This window comes from Petromyzon marinus, chromosome 11 (genome assembly GCF_048934315.1).
Source record: "Petromyzon marinus isolate PM22_M1 ecotype Great Lakes invasive population chromosome 11, UKy_Petmar_22M1.pri1.0, whole genome shotgun sequence".
NCBI classification, from domain to species: domain Eukaryota; kingdom Metazoa; phylum Chordata; class Hyperoartia; order Petromyzontiformes; family Petromyzontidae; genus Petromyzon; species Petromyzon marinus.
The window spans coordinates 8,042,098-8,060,470 of NC_133677.1; the positions used below are offsets into that span (position 1 = coordinate 8,042,098).

At 47.4% G+C, this 18,373-nt stretch overlaps 1 protein-coding gene across 1 annotated transcript in view; it reads right to left on the reverse strand.

The window, feature by feature from the left end:
• Positions 1-1,041: 1,041 nt before the first annotated feature.
• LOC116941262 (exocyst complex component 6B-like) overlaps positions 1,042-18,373 on the reverse strand; it is a 148,900-nt gene continuing 131,568 nt past the window's right edge. The window contains exons 21-22 of the mRNA XM_032952125.2: positions 4,574-4,686; positions 1,042-3,214 (exon numbers count right to left, since the gene is read on the reverse strand). Coding sequence (XP_032808016.1) covers positions 3,082-3,214; positions 4,574-4,686 — 246 coding nt within the window. The 3' untranslated portion in view covers positions 1,042-3,081. The remainder of the gene's footprint in view (positions 3,215-4,573; positions 4,687-18,373) is intronic.

Consider the following 18,373-nt stretch of genomic DNA (forward strand, 5'->3'; position numbering starts at 1 on the left):
AATTGTGAGAATTCATTTCGCCTGTGAACAAAGCAGACGTTAACGCAACGGTGTGTGCATCGAGTCGGCTTCTGTTGTAACGCAGTGCTTCATGAAATGCGCTGCCGATAGTCAGTTGCATTCAGACACTCAGCCGAGTTTCAGTTTACAGGCCTCCGGACACCCACTGCTGGATGAAGACCCCCCACCGCGTCGTGTCGGTCGTGAGGGTTGTTCCGACCATACTTCACCACGACGAGCGGTCAGTGCGGGTTGCCGATGGGATCGAAAGGCCGGGACCGGTTCAGCTGTAACTTGACATTGATGCTCGTTAGCTGCGAACGGGAATCAAACTAGGGTGGCCGGATTCATAGCGAAGTGCGCCAACCACTGCGTCACCGCTCCACCCCAATTTCGACACGATAGAAATCCAAACCTTGTTGCATTGTACTACATGGCACAGGCCGCACAGCATCTCGACAGTAGAGATATACCATGCGTTGCATTAAAATATAACGCTAATGCAGGGACAGAGAGCCCTTTGTGTGTGTGTGTGCGCGCTCCGTTCACTGTAGACTCCGTATGCATTGGGACAAATGATGCATTGTCTCTAATGGCTCTTTGTTATTTATATCAGCTTCTCTTTCCATAGAGGTTTTTCTGGTTAGATTGCGTAAATCTGTGTCGTTAAAACCCGCCACCACCCGACACAGCCAGCTAGTAAGAGTCGTCACGTAAACAGAACGTGGCTAATTCGTCACTTAGTACAGCACACCGGTGTGTTGGAGAGCCAAGCCACAACATTTACAAATCTGAGTACGACGTCTCGCCGGTAATTACAACCAGCTTCATCAGGCGACAGCCAGATTTGTTTCTCTTTTCCGCAGTCATTCGGAGTTGCCACATGACACGAAACCCTCCCCCGGGCCATTCGCCAGCACGGTGAAGTTAAAACAAAAAAAGTAACCCCCCCCCCCACCCCCCCACCCCCCAAACAACGCCAGGACAAATTTGCGCACGCGTCTCTGGACGAGGCGGCGTAGGAAGGAAAAACGCGCGACGTTTTCCCCCGACGTTTGAGTTTATTCGAGCTGAAACACAATCAGTGCAGGTACAGGCCACACATCGACAACTCCCCCCCCCCCCCCCCCCCATTATTGACGACGCGTGGACGATTGTTTTTTTTTCACACACGCAACATCCCTGCTCATCGTAGCGGACCGTGAAACGCTTATAAAGAGCTCCATTTGTATCAGTTCAGCAACCCTCAACAATCTTATACTACACATTTTGGCTGCAGCAGACATTACTGTTGTAGTAATAGTCATTATTATTATTATTTGACGAATTATTTCCGTACTATGATTTTTAATTAGTTACACACACACACACACAAAAACAGTAACCAATGTCGGTGTGTAAGTTTCAACGAAATCACAATTAATCGCTACCTGTCCCCCATTAATTCCACTCTGCAAAAGCTGGTGGATGAAGCGTACGCTATGTGCAAAATGAGTAAAAAAAACTGTAGTCTTTTGTAATAATTATTTACATGAAATAAAACGAAAGCCACGAGGCCGCTCGGCGCTGCCACGAACGGTTGTAAGCGGTGCGGATTTTATATTCTTTTTATTGGCGAACAAATTCCATTTGAGGCAGCCTGCGAGCGACGGTGTTTGTCAGCTGGGGGCACGGGGGGGGGGGTGGCACGATGGGCGATCGTTACCGGGGGGGGGGGGGGGGCAGAACGCGGCCACGCCTCTTTTGGCGAGCGCAGAAAACTGACGGACCCGTCTCGCATCCGTGGGGCGCGGTGGTGAGAACGATGAGTGTGACGGCAGAATCCGCGGAGGACCAAAACGCACGGTTTCATACTGGCACACTCTGGTCGGCCCACACTCTCGCATAAGCCGTGAACTGAACGTCTCCCCCCCCCCCAACCCCTTCGCCTCCACACCCCCCCCCCTCCCCCCCCCTGGAGGAGTGTGCTTATCTTTTGAAGTTTATACAATGGGGTGGTCATTATGTTGTAGTAAATATTGGGTCTGGAATTTGTCAATTTCAAGCCAGGTATGTTTTCTTTCACCTGGTACTTACCCTCAATAGTCAAAACGGACTTTTTTTTTTCCACTCTGCCCTTGCGAATTGTCAAGCCTTGGGGGCGAGTTCTATGAACCTCTATGGCTTTGCAGCCGCATCATCCGATTTCATTTGTGTACTCTATTTTATTTTTTCCTTTCGAGTATGCAAACGTTTCCAAGCGGCGACAGCAACAGGAACAAAAAACGCCCGCCCGCTCGCCGCCCAATCCCCCCACCCCCCCCCCCACTCCACGAATGAGTGAGCGTCCATTATTCCTGACTCGGGAGCTGAAAACGACCAAGGACCCTGCAGCTCGCAGCCGTGCCGCAGCAGGACAGAGTCCCGAAGCTCAGAAGTGGCGTCTCTTCCGCTTCACGGTGGTGGTGGTGGCATCAGTAGCAGCAGCAGCAAACTGCTTGGCAACATGATTTCTTGAAAAAAACCAAACCGATAGAGTCATGCCGTAAAAATTAAAAATCTCTCCCCCACCCCACCATGACAGGGGAGGAGAAGAAGGACGGATAGACGGTTACTTGCGCAGGCACTCGGCAAAAGGTTAACTCTCTCCAGCAGGCGTGAGAGTTGCTCGCGTGAGATTTGGCCGCATGACCGCGTGGGGAATTACGCACTCGAGGCGTGGGGTAGAGGGGGAGTTGTGGCGCTCGCTCTCCGCTCGCCGGAGGATTTAGGGCGATCCCAAAGCCGCTCACTGTCAATGTCGGCGGCGGCGGCAGAGGGCCGTGTCTCGGTTTTAGGGCCGCGGACGTCTCCGCGTCGCTCCCCGTCGATTAAGAGGCAAAAGCGGAGTGACGCGAGTCATCTCTCCCGGTGTCCGACCCGGGGCGGCACCACAGGCATTATTTTGAAAAAACACAAACGAAATCCTTCGGGGAAGCGTCGAGTTCTCTGGAGGTTGCAGTTTTTCCGTAAGGATTCGCAGAGCTCCAGTCCAGCCGGTGGAGGTCGGGTTGGGTCGGATGGTGTGAGTTGGGCACGATCGCGTACGGCAGCATGCGTGGACTAGCTGTGGTGGGCGGTCCCGTTGGCCAGGCTTCGGAGCTGTTTCGCCACCGTCTCGATTAGCTTCTGCTTATCCCGCTCGTTCTTCCGGAACTGTGCAAAGATGTTGCTCTTGCGGGTGTGGTCTTTCATCCTGAACAAGAAGAGCACAAGACAAAGTCAGCCGTACACTCCCGAGAAGCGTGGCCAGCACGCGAGGCCTAACGCAGAAGACCGACCGCACACTTGAATGCAGAGCGGCTGTGAAAAACTGCTTACTAAATTAGCTACATGCTCTTTTTAAGCACAATCAGAATCAGGATCTTGATTTATCCTGGAGGAATCTGATGAGCGATGAAGCTCACAGATGTTCATCGAATAGATTGCAGAAACAAGTCAGGGCCATCGTATTGACTTGAGAAAAAGTAGGCGAGCCTCGGGCTGGGTACGTCGCTAGAAGGGCTGGTGGTCGAGACTGATGATAAGAGTGGCAGCAGAAGAAGGGAAACAAGAGCCAAGAAGGACATCAATGGGGAGATCAATGGGGAGATGGTGGCCGGGCGTGGTGCTGGCCACCCACGCCCTCGTGTGCCATGCCAATCTTCATAGGTGCTCGCTAACAGCACTTGCTCCTACAGTCTGTTGCAGCTATATGGGGGATCTTTGTTTTTGAGAGGACATCCACAGAGCAGATGGAGTGATGGACAGATCGTTGCATTAAAAGGCAGGGGACACTATCATCCAGCAGTAGATATATCATGGTTGATGATGATGAAAATGATGACATAGCAGTAGAATTATAATTTTATTATTTTTGTTAACGAACACAGTTGCAGATTAGGAGAAAATGCTTCAATTATCTGTCACTCGCGCGTAATAATTGCCGATTCAATTCGTTCCATACTCACCCCTTGTTAACTCTGACTCGGCAAAGAGGAAGAATATTGGAAAGGAGAAACGGATAGCATTAGAACAGAGCAAGCAGCAAAGGGAGACTGGAGAGATAAAATGTTTGGCTGATAATGTCATAAAAATGACCTGTTGTCCACAAGTTAGCAATTCACATAATTATCTTTGAAAAAATTACATGGTGTAAAAAAATATATAATTGCATCACAGGTGTCCCCCCCACCCCAATCAAAGGCAGACAAAACATAGCAACAACCATTTGGATCTTCGCTCATCCAAATCTCTTCTGGCATACCGATTACATTTTTTGTTTTTTAAACTGAGCTGTAAATTTCTTAATGGAGTTGCAGGTCAAGGGTTTGACACGCGGCTCAGTTGGAGGATGACACAGGGCTCCTTAATCGCGAGTTTTTAAGTTCAAACCCGAACTCGGTTTCCCGCTCAGCCAAGCACCCGTCTGTTGCAATACCACAGATAAGTGCGCTACCCACTGCACCGCCAATGCTTTTCTTAGTGAAGGCGGAATTTCACATTGACTCCCCCCCTCCACCCCCAGTCTAAATAAACAAAAGGTAATCTCTTATTCAAGTCGAGGCCGGTTTACTTTTCGAGAAGGATGAGAGCCGTGTTTGGGTTGACACGCAGATACTTGTTGTTGGGATGCCCGTAGTCAGCCAGGTACGTGGACCAGTCCCAGACCATGAACAAGTCCAGCAGCTGTGGAGGCAAAACACAGAGAGGGAAAGGGGGGGGGGAGGGGTGGGGGGCACGGGGGGGGGGTCAGGGACAACGGCACGACAAAAAAGAAGGTACAATGGTCACGCTATCGATGAGCAGCTTCTTAAGGGGTTGGTGGGAGGCAAGGCTGGTCGGGGGGGTTGGCACACAACGTGAGACGGGGCGGCGACGGTGGTGGAGGACTGTGGGGGAAAAGGAGGTGGATTTGTTTAGGCATCGCGATCGAAGCTTTGCAACTGCAAATGCTCCGTCGCAGACTAAAAAAAACACTGGGCCACAACGCGTGAAAAAACTGCTACTCAAACAATTATGGGAATAAGATGTATGATTTTTATGTAAAATTATACCAACAATGATGGTCAAACCACTGACGGATGGAGGCTTCTGCCCCACGCTGTCTGCGGTGGTCAAGCGGGTTGGTCGACCATCATTTGGTGGAGGGGATGCCCAAGATCGGATCCAATAAATATCACTCGCCACCGACGCGAGACGTGGCCAGGAATCGAACTGAGGTCGCCGGGTTCCGAGAGTGTTTGCGTCATCAAGAAACTGGACACAACCTTTTGAAAGCAGTGGAATAAAACCATCCAGCACGAAGCATGAGGCTTATATTGACAATTAATGAACAATCACTTTGAAATAGACCAATGCATGCATTTATATACACCACATATATGTGCATGCTTAAAAGATGTCAAAACTAAACGTGTATTCCTTTAAAATAAAAAGTATCTTAATAAAATAACACAGACCGTCAAGATGATGAAAGCTTCCTAGGTGCCTCAACTGATCTCGTAGAAATCTCAGCGAGATGAATTGCAGACAGATGAAGTCAAAGAACATTTGAAAGCACTGGTTGAAGATAATAAAGTCCCAATTGGATTTTCCTGACTGATTTCAGGCAATGGCTTTACCATCCATCCCTTTGTGAGCAGTTTTTTTAAATTAAATATATTTATAATATATATTCCCATCGCAAGGCAGCTTGTGGGTATAGTTTTTATTTTATTTTAAAGGGACTTCTCTGCTTAGCCAGCGATGTCTGAATGACGACAGACAATACACCGATGACGGTTACACGAAGCGGACACAAACGGTACGAGCCATCGCGTCACGGCGGGCGAGGCGCCTTGCGTGCAGTTGTCAGAATCAGAATGTTTATTTATACTGCGGGAAGAATCTGATGAGCTATAAAGCTCTTTTCCGCTGATGTCCAGTAGCGGCACGGGGTCAAAACGTTTCCACAACAAAACAACACGTAAAAAAGTATAGGAAAGGTAAACAAATCTCTTCACAAAATATAAGAAAACTAAAATATTTTTTTTTTATCTTACCAGATAAAGCCTGCTGAGCTATTTGCTTATTTTTCACAAGTGACCTGGCCACAAATGCTGGCTCAACAAAGTGGCTTATCATGTGGAAATATATAGCAGTAAAATAATATAAGTAACCCAAATGCACGACACTGCTCAGCCTGACATCTGCTCCGTTGACAGGCCATTGAACAAGACGTCAGTCTATTACTGTACATGTACACGTCTGTTATTAGTCATCGTTTCCCGAAAATGTACTTTGCTGCATCTTGAAAAGTGGTCACATTTGGATGCTACTACGTAAATACTCATTTAAATGCAACTAAAAAAACAAACTATTCTACGAACCAGGTAAAGCCCACTGAGCCATGAGCTCTCTTTCAGAGGCGACCTGGCCACACATGATAGCTCATCGAAGTGGCTTATATCATGTGGGCATTTATGGTTATCAAATAATCTGAAAATGAATCCAAATTGTTTTATATAACGCAATACACTGTGGATTACTACGCTATACATGAATACAATGCAATTTAAATGACGCTGCACAGGACCATGGGTATCCTGGAAAAAGGAAGTAGAATGATACTTTTTGCTTATTTTGTGCGGTTTCAATTTCATTTCACTTTTTAGTTTGTCTGAATGAGCCGGTTGTATTTATAGGATTTCCATGTAAATAATATTTAGCCGATGAGTGTTTGTACGCTACATACATTGTTAATTACTAACACCCAAGTATGCGTATACTCCCAGGAGAGAAGCATAATGAAAACGCGACGTTTCATTCAATAATAATTTTGAAAATGATCACCGTATTTTTAAGGAATTATCACAAGACCTATTACAGAGGGCTATGCATTTAGAGGGAACAATCGCTCAAAAGAAGAAACACATACAACAAAAGGATTTAGTACCAATGCTGTCAGAAAATGCCCAGGGGACACTGAATGAAATATAAGGGGCAATATTTACATGGCCAAGTGGCACCGGGCGTTTATCGGAGAGCTGTCAGCGTTGGCAGTGGTTATTTACACCGTGCTGCATGGACAAACAAGGTCCTGCCATAAAAATGTGAGTCTATGAAACACTACCGCCACCAACGCCACCCACCACCGCGATCACAAACCACACATCCCTTCTGACGCTGAGAAACAGAAAAATACACAGAAACGGCACACCTCGTGATATTACCAGCAAGTGTTCGGGCGCCGCGAACTATTAATCAAGTCGAGGTCGAGTGTCGACCGGCTCGCACAGGTAAAGAGACGGCACCGGTGGCAGCGCCTGCGGCGGTGGTGGGCAGGAAAGGTTGGGCCGATATTTATTTAAAAAAAAAAGTTCAGTACTCTGTCTGAAAAGACCAAAGGCCGATTTCTTCAACCTTTAGCCCAGTGAAGATTTTTTCACCCTTTTATTTCAAATTAAGTTTAAGGGTGGTAAAACGATATTTAGTCTGTTCTAAAATAACCGTGGCTGTGATGAATGATATCAATTGTAGCGTTGTACTTGTGCAGCGTTGAATGACAACCGGCATTCCTGTTGAAATCAGCCACCTTCAAAAGACGTTTCGGGCAATGGCCCTTCTTCACAGCACACCGAGAGAGATCCGGAGAGGTGGTGTGCTTGTGCGCCACTGCCAAAGCAGAAGCACCAAACCGCCTGTTTAACTTTCGTGACAATGCAAAATAAGTCGACCATATTAACACAAACGCTTGCAAAAACGTGTCACAGTACATGCAGTGTTGCGATCGCGAATAATAATCACGGGTTATATTTCAAGTTGAATTTCACTGGGCGAAGACCCCGGGGCCAGACCAGGTCCAGGACACGCTCGGCTGGCCTGGGAACGCCTGGGAATTTCCCAGGGAAAGGGAGGCCCGGACCGCCCTACTCAACACGCTTCCACCTCGACCCTCACGAGGAAGAGCGGATTGAGATACGACTGACCGACACTAAATTCAAAGTGACAAAAAGGTTAAAGTGGTTTCCCCAGCCAAACGAGTGTGGGTTGCCGTTCCACTCCTGTAAACAGCCTGGAGCCAGCGGCTGGAAATTCCACATTTCTACGGAGGACCCGTGTGATCAACTACGAAGGGACAGAGAAGAACTGAGCCGCCCTCTTGACGGCAACTTCAACTTGCAAGCTTCCGATCGCGAGCCGCACAGTTAAATTAACGACGACGACATCACCCGAGCGGTTACACAGCAGCAGCAGCGCAGTGAGGAGGCATACACAGGAGAGAGGAGAGTGCTGTGGAACGTATCGCTTAGAAACGTACGGCTATCGGGTTACGCCTCCGCATCATGCCAAAGTGTACCTTCTGACAGTCACTTCACATTCTGAGGCTCTGATACAGTAACCCTGAAGTGACATGACTAGTTTTTTTTAAGTACCCAAATTTGGAACTTTTTTTTGTGTGCGTGTGTGTGCGTGTCTCTTCCTCGACCGGGCTGGGTGGTTCACACCAGTCAGGCCAGATTTCTTCTCTACCCATGCAGTGTCGCGTGCGTGCGGCACTACCGCGCCTACGAGCGAGGGCGCAGGTGGGGGAAAAAACTTCTGATACGCCCCGGCTCCCAGCGAATTGTGTCGCAGGTTCACGCAGAGTTCAAGCTCAAGGGCAAACTCTGCCTTGGCAGGGCACAGCTCAATCGTGGGTTGTTTTTAATAGATTTTTGTTGTTGTTTACAAACTACGAGCAGGGGGGGGGGGGGGCAGGCGAGCCGGCCAGTCAAGAGGACACCACGCGCACGGCACAGCTCGGCCGTCGTGATTACAGACGATGAGCGGGAGGGTCAGGTCACCCCACTGGCTATGGGAGGTGGCGTCTGTCAAACAGCGATCATATGAATGGCACGAGCAAAACGGCAATAATTTTACGTGTAGCACACAGAGACGTAAAAAGAAAATGTCAAAGTTCTTGTGTGCTAGGTTCATTATTTATGAGCTGACACCAGCTTGCGTCTTTGAGTCAGTGCAATGCACATCAGGATATCTTTTTGTATCAATTACATGAACAAATGCTATGTACCCTAAGTAAGTTTTTTACTTTGTGTGTTCTGTTAAATTGTTGTTCCGAGTTGCGATGTGAACACTGGCTCACGCTGAAGCAACGTTGCGTCTCAGGGCGTGCTGTGTTCAAGAATTCCCAGAAGCACCTTTAATTAACAACACGAAACACGAGGCAAATGTCATCGGTGCTTGTCAAGGATTAAAATTGCATTGCTCGGAGCCGATCGCGCGGAATGTCATTTGCGCAAGGGAATTAAGTGGCAATAAAGAATCTGAACCCAAGTTCTCCAAAGCCTCTGACACCTATCAGATCTCTGCCCTGCATCACTGGGCAAGGATATGCCTACGCATTCGGCAACTTCAGCCGGCACAATTCACACACCCAGGCAGCAATAAAATGCGGCCAACTGCCTGCAGGCTGGATGCATGGAGCGTTGGGAAATAACCTGACTGGGGTGCTCAAACGCTCTGCAAATTTTCAGTTTTCGCTAACGTGCCCCCCACCCCCGACCCCGGCCAACCCCCCACCGCATCCCCACCGCCCGTGCCCCCCGCCCCACTGCTCCAAAGAAAGGGGATCGTGGCCGCGTCCCTAAAGAGGTTTAATTTAGACACAATCCAGATGATTGCCCAGTTCATGGCACATTTCGCGTTCTACGTTTACCACCAACAATCCCTCGCATCAAGGGCTTAAACGTACGACGGGCAGCGGGACTCCACAATGCACCTTATCTTTGTGGAGGGCTGCCCTGGATTATGGGCACAGGGATAATATTGGCAAGGCAGAGGCATCCACCCCAGCCCCCCAACCACCCCCCAAAAAAACATCCAACACTCTCGCTCAACAAAAAAAATCATGCAACGGCCCACAAGTCCATCTCTTCTACCACCACCATCATCATCACCATCCCTAAAGCTCCAATCTCACCCCCCACCTCCCCCCGGTTCTCTCTTTTCCTCCTCCCTCCACCCCCTCCAAAACACCATTACCAGAGCCGGATGGGGAGCGAAGGCAGGGACAGGTTTTAACGGCTTTATTCACACAAACAATGGCTTGGAGAGGTGGGAGCTCTGCTCCCTGCTCGGTGTAATGACCCAGTAATTAGCTCCCGGTTGGTTGTGGAAGCCGAAGCCTCCTGGGAGCCTGGTCTCCTCCGGGAGGGAGGGAGGGGGAGAGGAGAGGCGTCGAGGGAGGGTGGGGGGGGGAGCAGGTACGGTTGGCGGAACCGCCTCCACATCACTGGCCAGACTGGACTCCGAAATCTCGCCCCGAAGGCATCGGCGGCGCCTTCTCCGACCCACCCCCCTCGCTCCCGGCTTCCTGTGGCCATCTCACTTCCCAGGCGGCCAAGAAGAGGATAAAAAAAAACCAACCTCTCCCATTATCCAAAATCCAGCAGACTTAACTTGGGGAGATATCACAGCGGGATGCCTTTCCTGCTGTATCTGCTTTGGGTTTCTTCCCACCCATCAGACCACACAGATGCGCCGATTATTCTCCGGGCCACGCTCGGACCCATCACGAGAACTCGGGCGAGCAGCGGCTATAAGCAGCACATGTGCTCAGTGTCACGCTGTTGTTTATTGCTCCAAGAATTAGTCGCTTAATTGGATAATTAGGTAGTTATTTAACGACTAATCTTTTTTCTCAATATACTTAATAAAATGTGACATAAGTACTTGGAGTTTGAATGTGAAAAGACACAGAGCGAGTGCATTTATTTAACCATAATGTTTTACAATGCAATCTACTGAATAAATATTGTAAAGTGGAAAAATGTGTGTGCGTATAAAGTTTACATCCAGAATAGGGAGTCTCGGATGGAACAGTGGTGCAGCGGTTAGCGCACTGCACCCTGAACTCGGCAAACCTGAATTAAATTACAAGCCACGGTTAACATCAGTGGCGAGTGATACCCCATTCAGCATGGTGAAGCATGGTCAAACAAACCCCATGAGATGACAAGAGGGTGGGAAGGGCTTTATCCAGCAGTGGATTGAGAAAGGCCTAAACATGTTTTTTTCAAGATAGCGAGCCGATACAATTAAGCGGGCAACCAATACATACCACAATAGCATGCACTTGTAATACAAGCCATGAAAAAATTATTTCAACAGTATTTGTAAAAGCTACTGTTCAACATTAAATAAAACAAAAAATATATGATTACATCAATGATTAATTATTAAGGACAATCTATTACTCAATAAAAATATAATCGTCGGTTGATGTTTGCCAGGAGTTGAACACAAGTTTCCGGGCTCATAGCGCAGCGCATGATGCACTGCGCCACCGCTCCCTCCCCAACCTCTGCGTAACGCAACCGAATTGACTTTAAGGTGCCGCCAAGCAACATCGACTTCGCCCTGGCAAACCACTTATTCATGCAACTCAAACGCGCACGTATTCCAGGACAGCCGCCGATGGGACTGGGCTCAATGGGCAACCCAAGGGAGAGAGAGGAAAGCTCTGAAGCTAAGCCGTCTACAATACGCGCGGACACCCAACCCCCCATCCCGCAAAGCCTCTCAACCCACAGCCAGTGCTCGCACTCGCACGCACACGCGCACACACACACACACACGCGCACACACACACGCGCACACACACACGCGCGCGCGCGCACCCTAACACCCACTCCCTTCAGCAACCGACCCCCCCTGCCAAACCAAATGTTATTCATACCGGACACAGCAATTAGGAGGGATCAGGTCGTAAAGACTGTCGAGAGGTTACTCGGAGATTTATGAGCCGAGCTCTGGGCGGTGCGATCGCCCGCTCCTTCGCTCGCCGTGCCGCCCGCTGCTGCGTCATCCTCTCTCCGCTGGCCGGGCTCGCTCGCCGGCCCCGACACTCGCCCGCTCTCGCTCTCCCGTCAGTGCGTGCGTGTGTGTGTGTTCGTGCGTGTTCGTGCGTGTTCGTGCGTGTTCGTGAGTGTTCGTGCGTGCGTGTGTGTTCGTGCGTGCGTGTGTGTTCGTGCGTGCGTGTTCGTGCGTGTTCGCGCGAGCGAGCAGAGGTGGGCCCGCCGGCACACTATGCGCTGTTGTTAAAACAAACACGGTGACAGCAGTGATGCTCGGTCGACCTTTTTTTTTAGGTTCCTTGTTTTTCCACAGGTTACTTACTCTCAGTTACTCTATTTCGGGGCTTTTCTTCGTTATTTTTTGAAAATGTTTGATTGCCATTGGTTAAAGTCATGCCATTTGAGGCTTTTGTACCCTCTGTCGATAAAAAGTGTGAGAGGCGTTTGTCAATGTATTTATTTATTTACTTGGTGAAGTCCCACCAAGTTTCAGGACATTTTTATTATTATGTTTGTTTTTGTGGGCGCCAGGGTGACAAGATGTTAACTACCTCGCTTGGTATACAGGAGGTCGTGGGTTCGATCCCGACCCTGACGCCTGTTGAATATTTGTATATTCCTCCGTGGTCACGTATATATTTCTCCACGTCTTCCAGTTTTTTCCTCCACATGTAGAAACACGAGTTGGGAGTATTTTGCTATTATACATTTCCACATGATAAGTCACTTCGTTGAGCTGCCATTTGTTGGCAAGTCGTTTCTGAAAAAGAGCTGCATAGCTCAGTGGGCCTTACTTGGTAAAATAAAATAAAAAGTTTAGTTTACCCAAGAAAGCCTCACCGGGTCTCCCGCCTTTTTTTCAGGAGGGTCCTGCAACATTTTAGGGGGCAATCATCAAAGTAGGTGGCGATGATCTCTATTTGTATTCCAAATGATTAATTTTAGGGTCATTCATTTGAGGGTAAAATGTGGAAAATATGACCATGGGATGTTGGCACGCAATGGCCTACACTTGCAAATGTCGTCATGGGATCTTTCACGTCCAATGCGAAGGATCTGGTGCGTAATTTGACGGTTTATACACACCGCAGCGTTAATTAAACGTGCTACTGCTGGACCATTTTTCCCAGAGGGTCCTGCTGCCGGACGTTTGGTCAATTCATGATTCAGTATTTGCACATGTGCGGGTAAACTTGGCGTGTTTCTGGAGCAAAAATGAGGGGATAACAATCGAATTCTGCAGACGAGTCGTCAACATACTTTCTGTACCGTGATTGACGCCGCAAAGCTACTCAAACTGCCTTCGTGGCAAGGCAAATTCCACCGATTGAAGCAACAGAATACGACACTCCACTATCACTGACGTAAATATTTCCATTCGTTTCAGCAGGCATGCTCATTGTAATGTGCTTCGTTGGAATTACATTTTCCACTTTCATTGTTTAAAACGCACTATATTTTTTGGGGGGAGCGGGGGGGGGGGGTTGCGCCGCAGAGCGACGGCGCGGACGTGCGCTTCCGTAAGAGTTTGACGTGCCATCCGACGTGTGTTGTGCTTTGCGATCCATCACGGCCCCGCTAGATTGCCGACAATATTTTCCCATTTCTTTGCAAACACTGGGTGTTGGATTTCCCAAAACACATCCCGTGCAAAATCATTACTTGCTGGGTACGACGGCCTCTGCACCCATGTTAGCATTCCAGAGAGACCCGCTTCATGCGACCCAAGGGTTATAAGATGCCGACTTTTGCCCCCCCCGCCCCCCCCCCCCCACTGAAAGGAGGGAAAAAAAGAAAGGGTGGTGGTAAATAAATAAATATATAAACTAATTAAAATTCCCCGCTGGGCTTAAAATCACTGGCCCAGACACAACTAACACAGGCTGGGTGATGGCACGCACCTGTCTTGACAAAGGTCTCAGGTCTGCTTAAGCACGGGGAAGAGGGCGGCGGAGTTGAGAAAGGGTTATAAACAATGTAGACCTTTACACGAGCTCGTCCAACAATGGGGACGTCAAAAGAAATGTAACTTTTCTCAAAACGCCCCGGCGTTCGCCCACAAGAATGGCATTTCCACGTTCGCGGGGGGGACGTGTTATTTATTTTCAACCATGCGGTTAATTTCATCGCTCGCATTCCGCACATTCCAATTCGCTGACATTTTTTTTTGTCACGGACAGGTTTCAGGGCACGATCGTCCACACGTTTGGAGACGCCTTCATTACCAAGAGCGATGAGCTTCAAGGTCGTTCTGTCAAGATGCGAATCGTTCCGACAAGTGGTCTATCCCTTAGTTGAGCATTCAGGCAACAACAAAAATCACGATGCAAAAATGTTGTTTCATCATCATCAGCAGCAGCAGCATCCATGGTCAATCCACTGCTGGTTGAAGACCTCTCCAATCCACCACTGCCACCTATCATCTCCCGAGCACCTACACACGAACCGGTTTCATCGTGCAGCCCTCCCTGATACGCTCCATCATTTGCCTGCCAAAATGTTGTTCACATATCAATATTGATGCACTCTGCCCACCAAATTCGTTAACGCTCGACGATGACGGCACAAGCAGGCTTTCTTTAACCCAGCAAATATCCGTGCGGTTGAAGGAGGGGGGGGGTCGGGTCGGTATTTTAATACCAAGCCTTGTTTACAAGCAATTTCAAGTTCAGACTGCGAGGTATGAGCACGCCGCCAGGCACGCACCTGTGTCACCTCCTTCGCCTTAATACAAATAATGTTCCAGATGCCGTGCGGCCAATAGCAAGAGACGAAGGCTTACAGCAAGGGCTGGGTTTGCATTGCTCCAAAAACGCACGCTCGCGCGTGCTCATGGGGGCAGGTAAATTTTCTCTGTAGGCAAACAAAATAGTAATTGTGACTGCAGAAAAAAAATCAAAACACCACGATTGTGTTTACTTAATACGCCTTCATTTTCCCCCCCTTTGTTAATGCACTGATGGATGAAGACATCTCTAGAGCAGTGTGCAGTAACCTGCCTCAATGGACTCCCCCCCCCCCCCAATCGAGGGCGTCTACAATCCGCAGCCCAGTGCTGGGGTCTCCGGCCCAAAGCCCTGGAACCGGATCTTTTGGGATCCATCCCTGAGTCTGAGCCAGTTTCGCAACAGACTTACAACAGCATTGTTGTTCCAAAGATCTTACTCTCCGCGCACGATCAGTGGGCATTCACGACGGATTGGACTTACGAAAGGGCATGAAGTTTTCAGACTAACTTACTTACTCCTTTCTAGATTTAAAGCTTTCGTGACTGCTAGGATCCATACTCTTTGGTTCTATTGGGTAAAGTCACGCAGGTGAAAATAAAATAACAAAAAAATCACGACGTTTCGGCCACAACACAAGTGGCCTTCATCAGGTGAAGAGACGAGACTGTCCTCCAGACAGACGAGACTGTCCTCCAGACAGTCTCGTCCCTTCACCTGATGAAGGCCGCTTGTGTTGTGGCTGAAACGTCGTGATTTTTTGTTATTTTATTTTCACCTACGTGACTTTACTTACTCCTCTATGGTATAATAGTCACGGTGACATGTTCAACCATACTTCCCCAAGGTTGTTGAGTATGGCTTGGTGAAGGGGGAGCGGGTGCGCCAAGGACCGGCTGGGATATCACTCGTCACTGCTGTTAGCCTTAGTCGAGAATCAGGTGACAAATTTGCGCGGTGCTGATTGTGCGTCATTAGGACAAACGAGCAGTGAGGAAAAAAAAACCCAACAGCAAACAAACCCCATGGAGAGGCAAAATCGTGAGGTAAAAATGTCAGGGCATAGGATATGTAGATATTTTTTTTACAAATTACTTTGGTGGCAGTAGGTACAAAGCGCATCTAAAGTTATTAATACAAATATAATTAAGGATATTCAACAATACTGTGCATGCAACCAGAGTGGCGTTCTTAAGCAAAATCACAATTCCACTGTCACTGTAATTTCCTTACGAAGGACACGGTTGTTACAATCGTAATTGTACCCATGGCTGGCGCATGCATTATTTAGAATGAAATATGTCTCACAGCATTGAAATTGTTTATAATAATTAAAAATAATAACACAAACGTAAGGTTAACTGGCATTAAGCGACGTAAAGTTGCCAGTCGAGCCCTGCGGGGAATCTGAACAAGTTCTTTGTCACCTTTGGCGCCAGATTTGGCCAAGATGGTGGTCTCATGTGAGAGCTATTAATGGGATCGGACAAGAGAGAAGCCAAAAGTGCTGCTCAGTGAACTGATGTAATTGTTTTGAGCCATTGCGCCGATTACACGGCAAGCAGCCTGGTACCACGAAAGACTTAACTACTAAGGCTCAGCGCTCCAGTTAACATTACGACACAACCTTATGACCTTTCACTTGACAGGATTTTCCAGCCGAGTCTGATTTTCTGGATTCATTAGCTGCCCCAGCTCAAGATTTTTTAGCGGTGGGTTTTTTTCTCTCTCTTCTGTTGGTCAAAATGGTCTTTCAAAAATTTCATAAAAGTCTTAAAACGTAAACACAGCATGCGCCTTAGCTAATTAAATCATCCTAGGTGCTTGATCATAAAATCCATGTATAGCCAGAAATATGTGAAAAAGCTTGTGTGTATATTTAATAAATAAAAATGATGTAACAAGTAAAACTGTTTCAACCACCTAGAATGAAAGTAAATGTTTATCGAGGGGCCTTGACAAATGTTCATCTCGCCAAATAATGGCGGAATTTCTTCGCGTGCACAAAATAAGTTCCTCAATTTTTACAAATTTTTACAGACTGACATAGAGCCGGACGTAAACACACATCGACATGCATATACATATATATATAAAACACAGCCGGCACGGAGGCAAAAAGACTGACGCACAGCTCTCCTAGCTAGCACTATTATTTACTTCACACTCTTTGGAAATGCAAATGCATTTAACGCCATAGCTTAAGTAACAGTGTCATTACGTTTGAAGGTGGCAACCCACTGCCCCACTGCAGGAGGTACAGTCCAAGGGTTAGGTAATCCTTAAGACAGCTTTAGCTCATTATGAACACAAGGCCAGGATAAAATCCTGAAAATAATCTCATTACCCATAGCGGCGTTTTGTTTTCCAGGGCTGTGTGGTAGATCGTGAATGGGCTCCATCCAAAGTGCGTGAATATCGCTGCCAAGCCGTGCTCACTCGCTAAGCCATAACATGCGCAAAAATCGCTCGGGTCAGAAGCGCATTCATACACAGCGTGGATTAGCCCAGAACGCGTCTGAACGAGCGATGTTTTTAAAGAGCTTAAATTAAAGTGTTCAATGAGGAAATCGAAGGAAATTACTTGACACAGCAAAACAATCGAATCCGAAGCCTGATTTAGTATGAGTGGACGTGTTATGTAAATGTACCATGCACAAGCACTGTGAATGCAAACGTGCACTCTCTGGCATCTGTATTTTAACAGCGTTTTTCTCAATATACATGTAAATATTAACATGAAAAGTGGAAATGAATATGATAGCATTTGCATAAGTCGTTGGGATATTTAAAATATCCATTTACATGGTAATGATTTTTTTTAACCTCTGTACGTATATATGTATATGCACATATACAAATGGTTTCGGTGTAAAAGACGATCAATGGAGCATTACCGGAAGCGCGAGGCATGTTGTAATGAAGCAAGAATTCACCAATTAACATCTATTCTGGTTCTGCAATATTCCTCAAGGGCCCCGCTGTACACATTCTCAGCAATGTTTATGTTTTTGTCTTTTGTTTTTGTTGCTGCTGCTTTTGTGCTCGCGCACAACCACGGATATCTCCTTTGCAAAACATCCGGACGACTGGCTAAACGGGAGCCTCTGTGCAACAAATCAAATAAACCCGATGTGTATAAATGATACGGCAATGTAATTGTTTTTGTTTGTTAAGGCTAACCAAGTCAAAAAGATGAGAAACAACACAAACGAGGCAGTCGAAAGATGACGACAAAACCCATCGATTTGTGAATTGACTTAGGGCTCTTGAGTTAATTAATCCGGGGGTGAGAGGGGATGTGTGGAGCAGGGGGGGGGGGGTAAATTCGTTAAATGCCTCACTAAGACCAATTACTACGGAAACCAGAATCATCCCCTCAATCTGCTTGTTTTCGTTTTTTTAACGTACATAACATTTCATCATTCAATACTTATGATTGTTCGATTACAAAATTCGAAAACAAAATAATTCATAGCAAAATTGAAACTAAAAGTGCAAGCATTTAAATTCTACGAAATAAAATTGTTATCGTCGAAAACTTAAAAGCGACATTAATTAATGTAATTTTAATTTGTTGATCGATACCTTGTTCAAATCCTGCCAGATTTGTTTTTTGTGTACACGTACAAATATTTAATACGTAACAAAGATCACGCGGCATCATTCGTGAGTAATCGAAGTAACAATGTACAAATCACGTGCTTTTATGCGGTCAGGAAGTTTGAATGTAGCGCTGGATCCCTACCCCGCGTGGATTACGCTAAATTTAATTTAACCGCTGTCGTTTTCTAACCCGAGAGGGCCCAC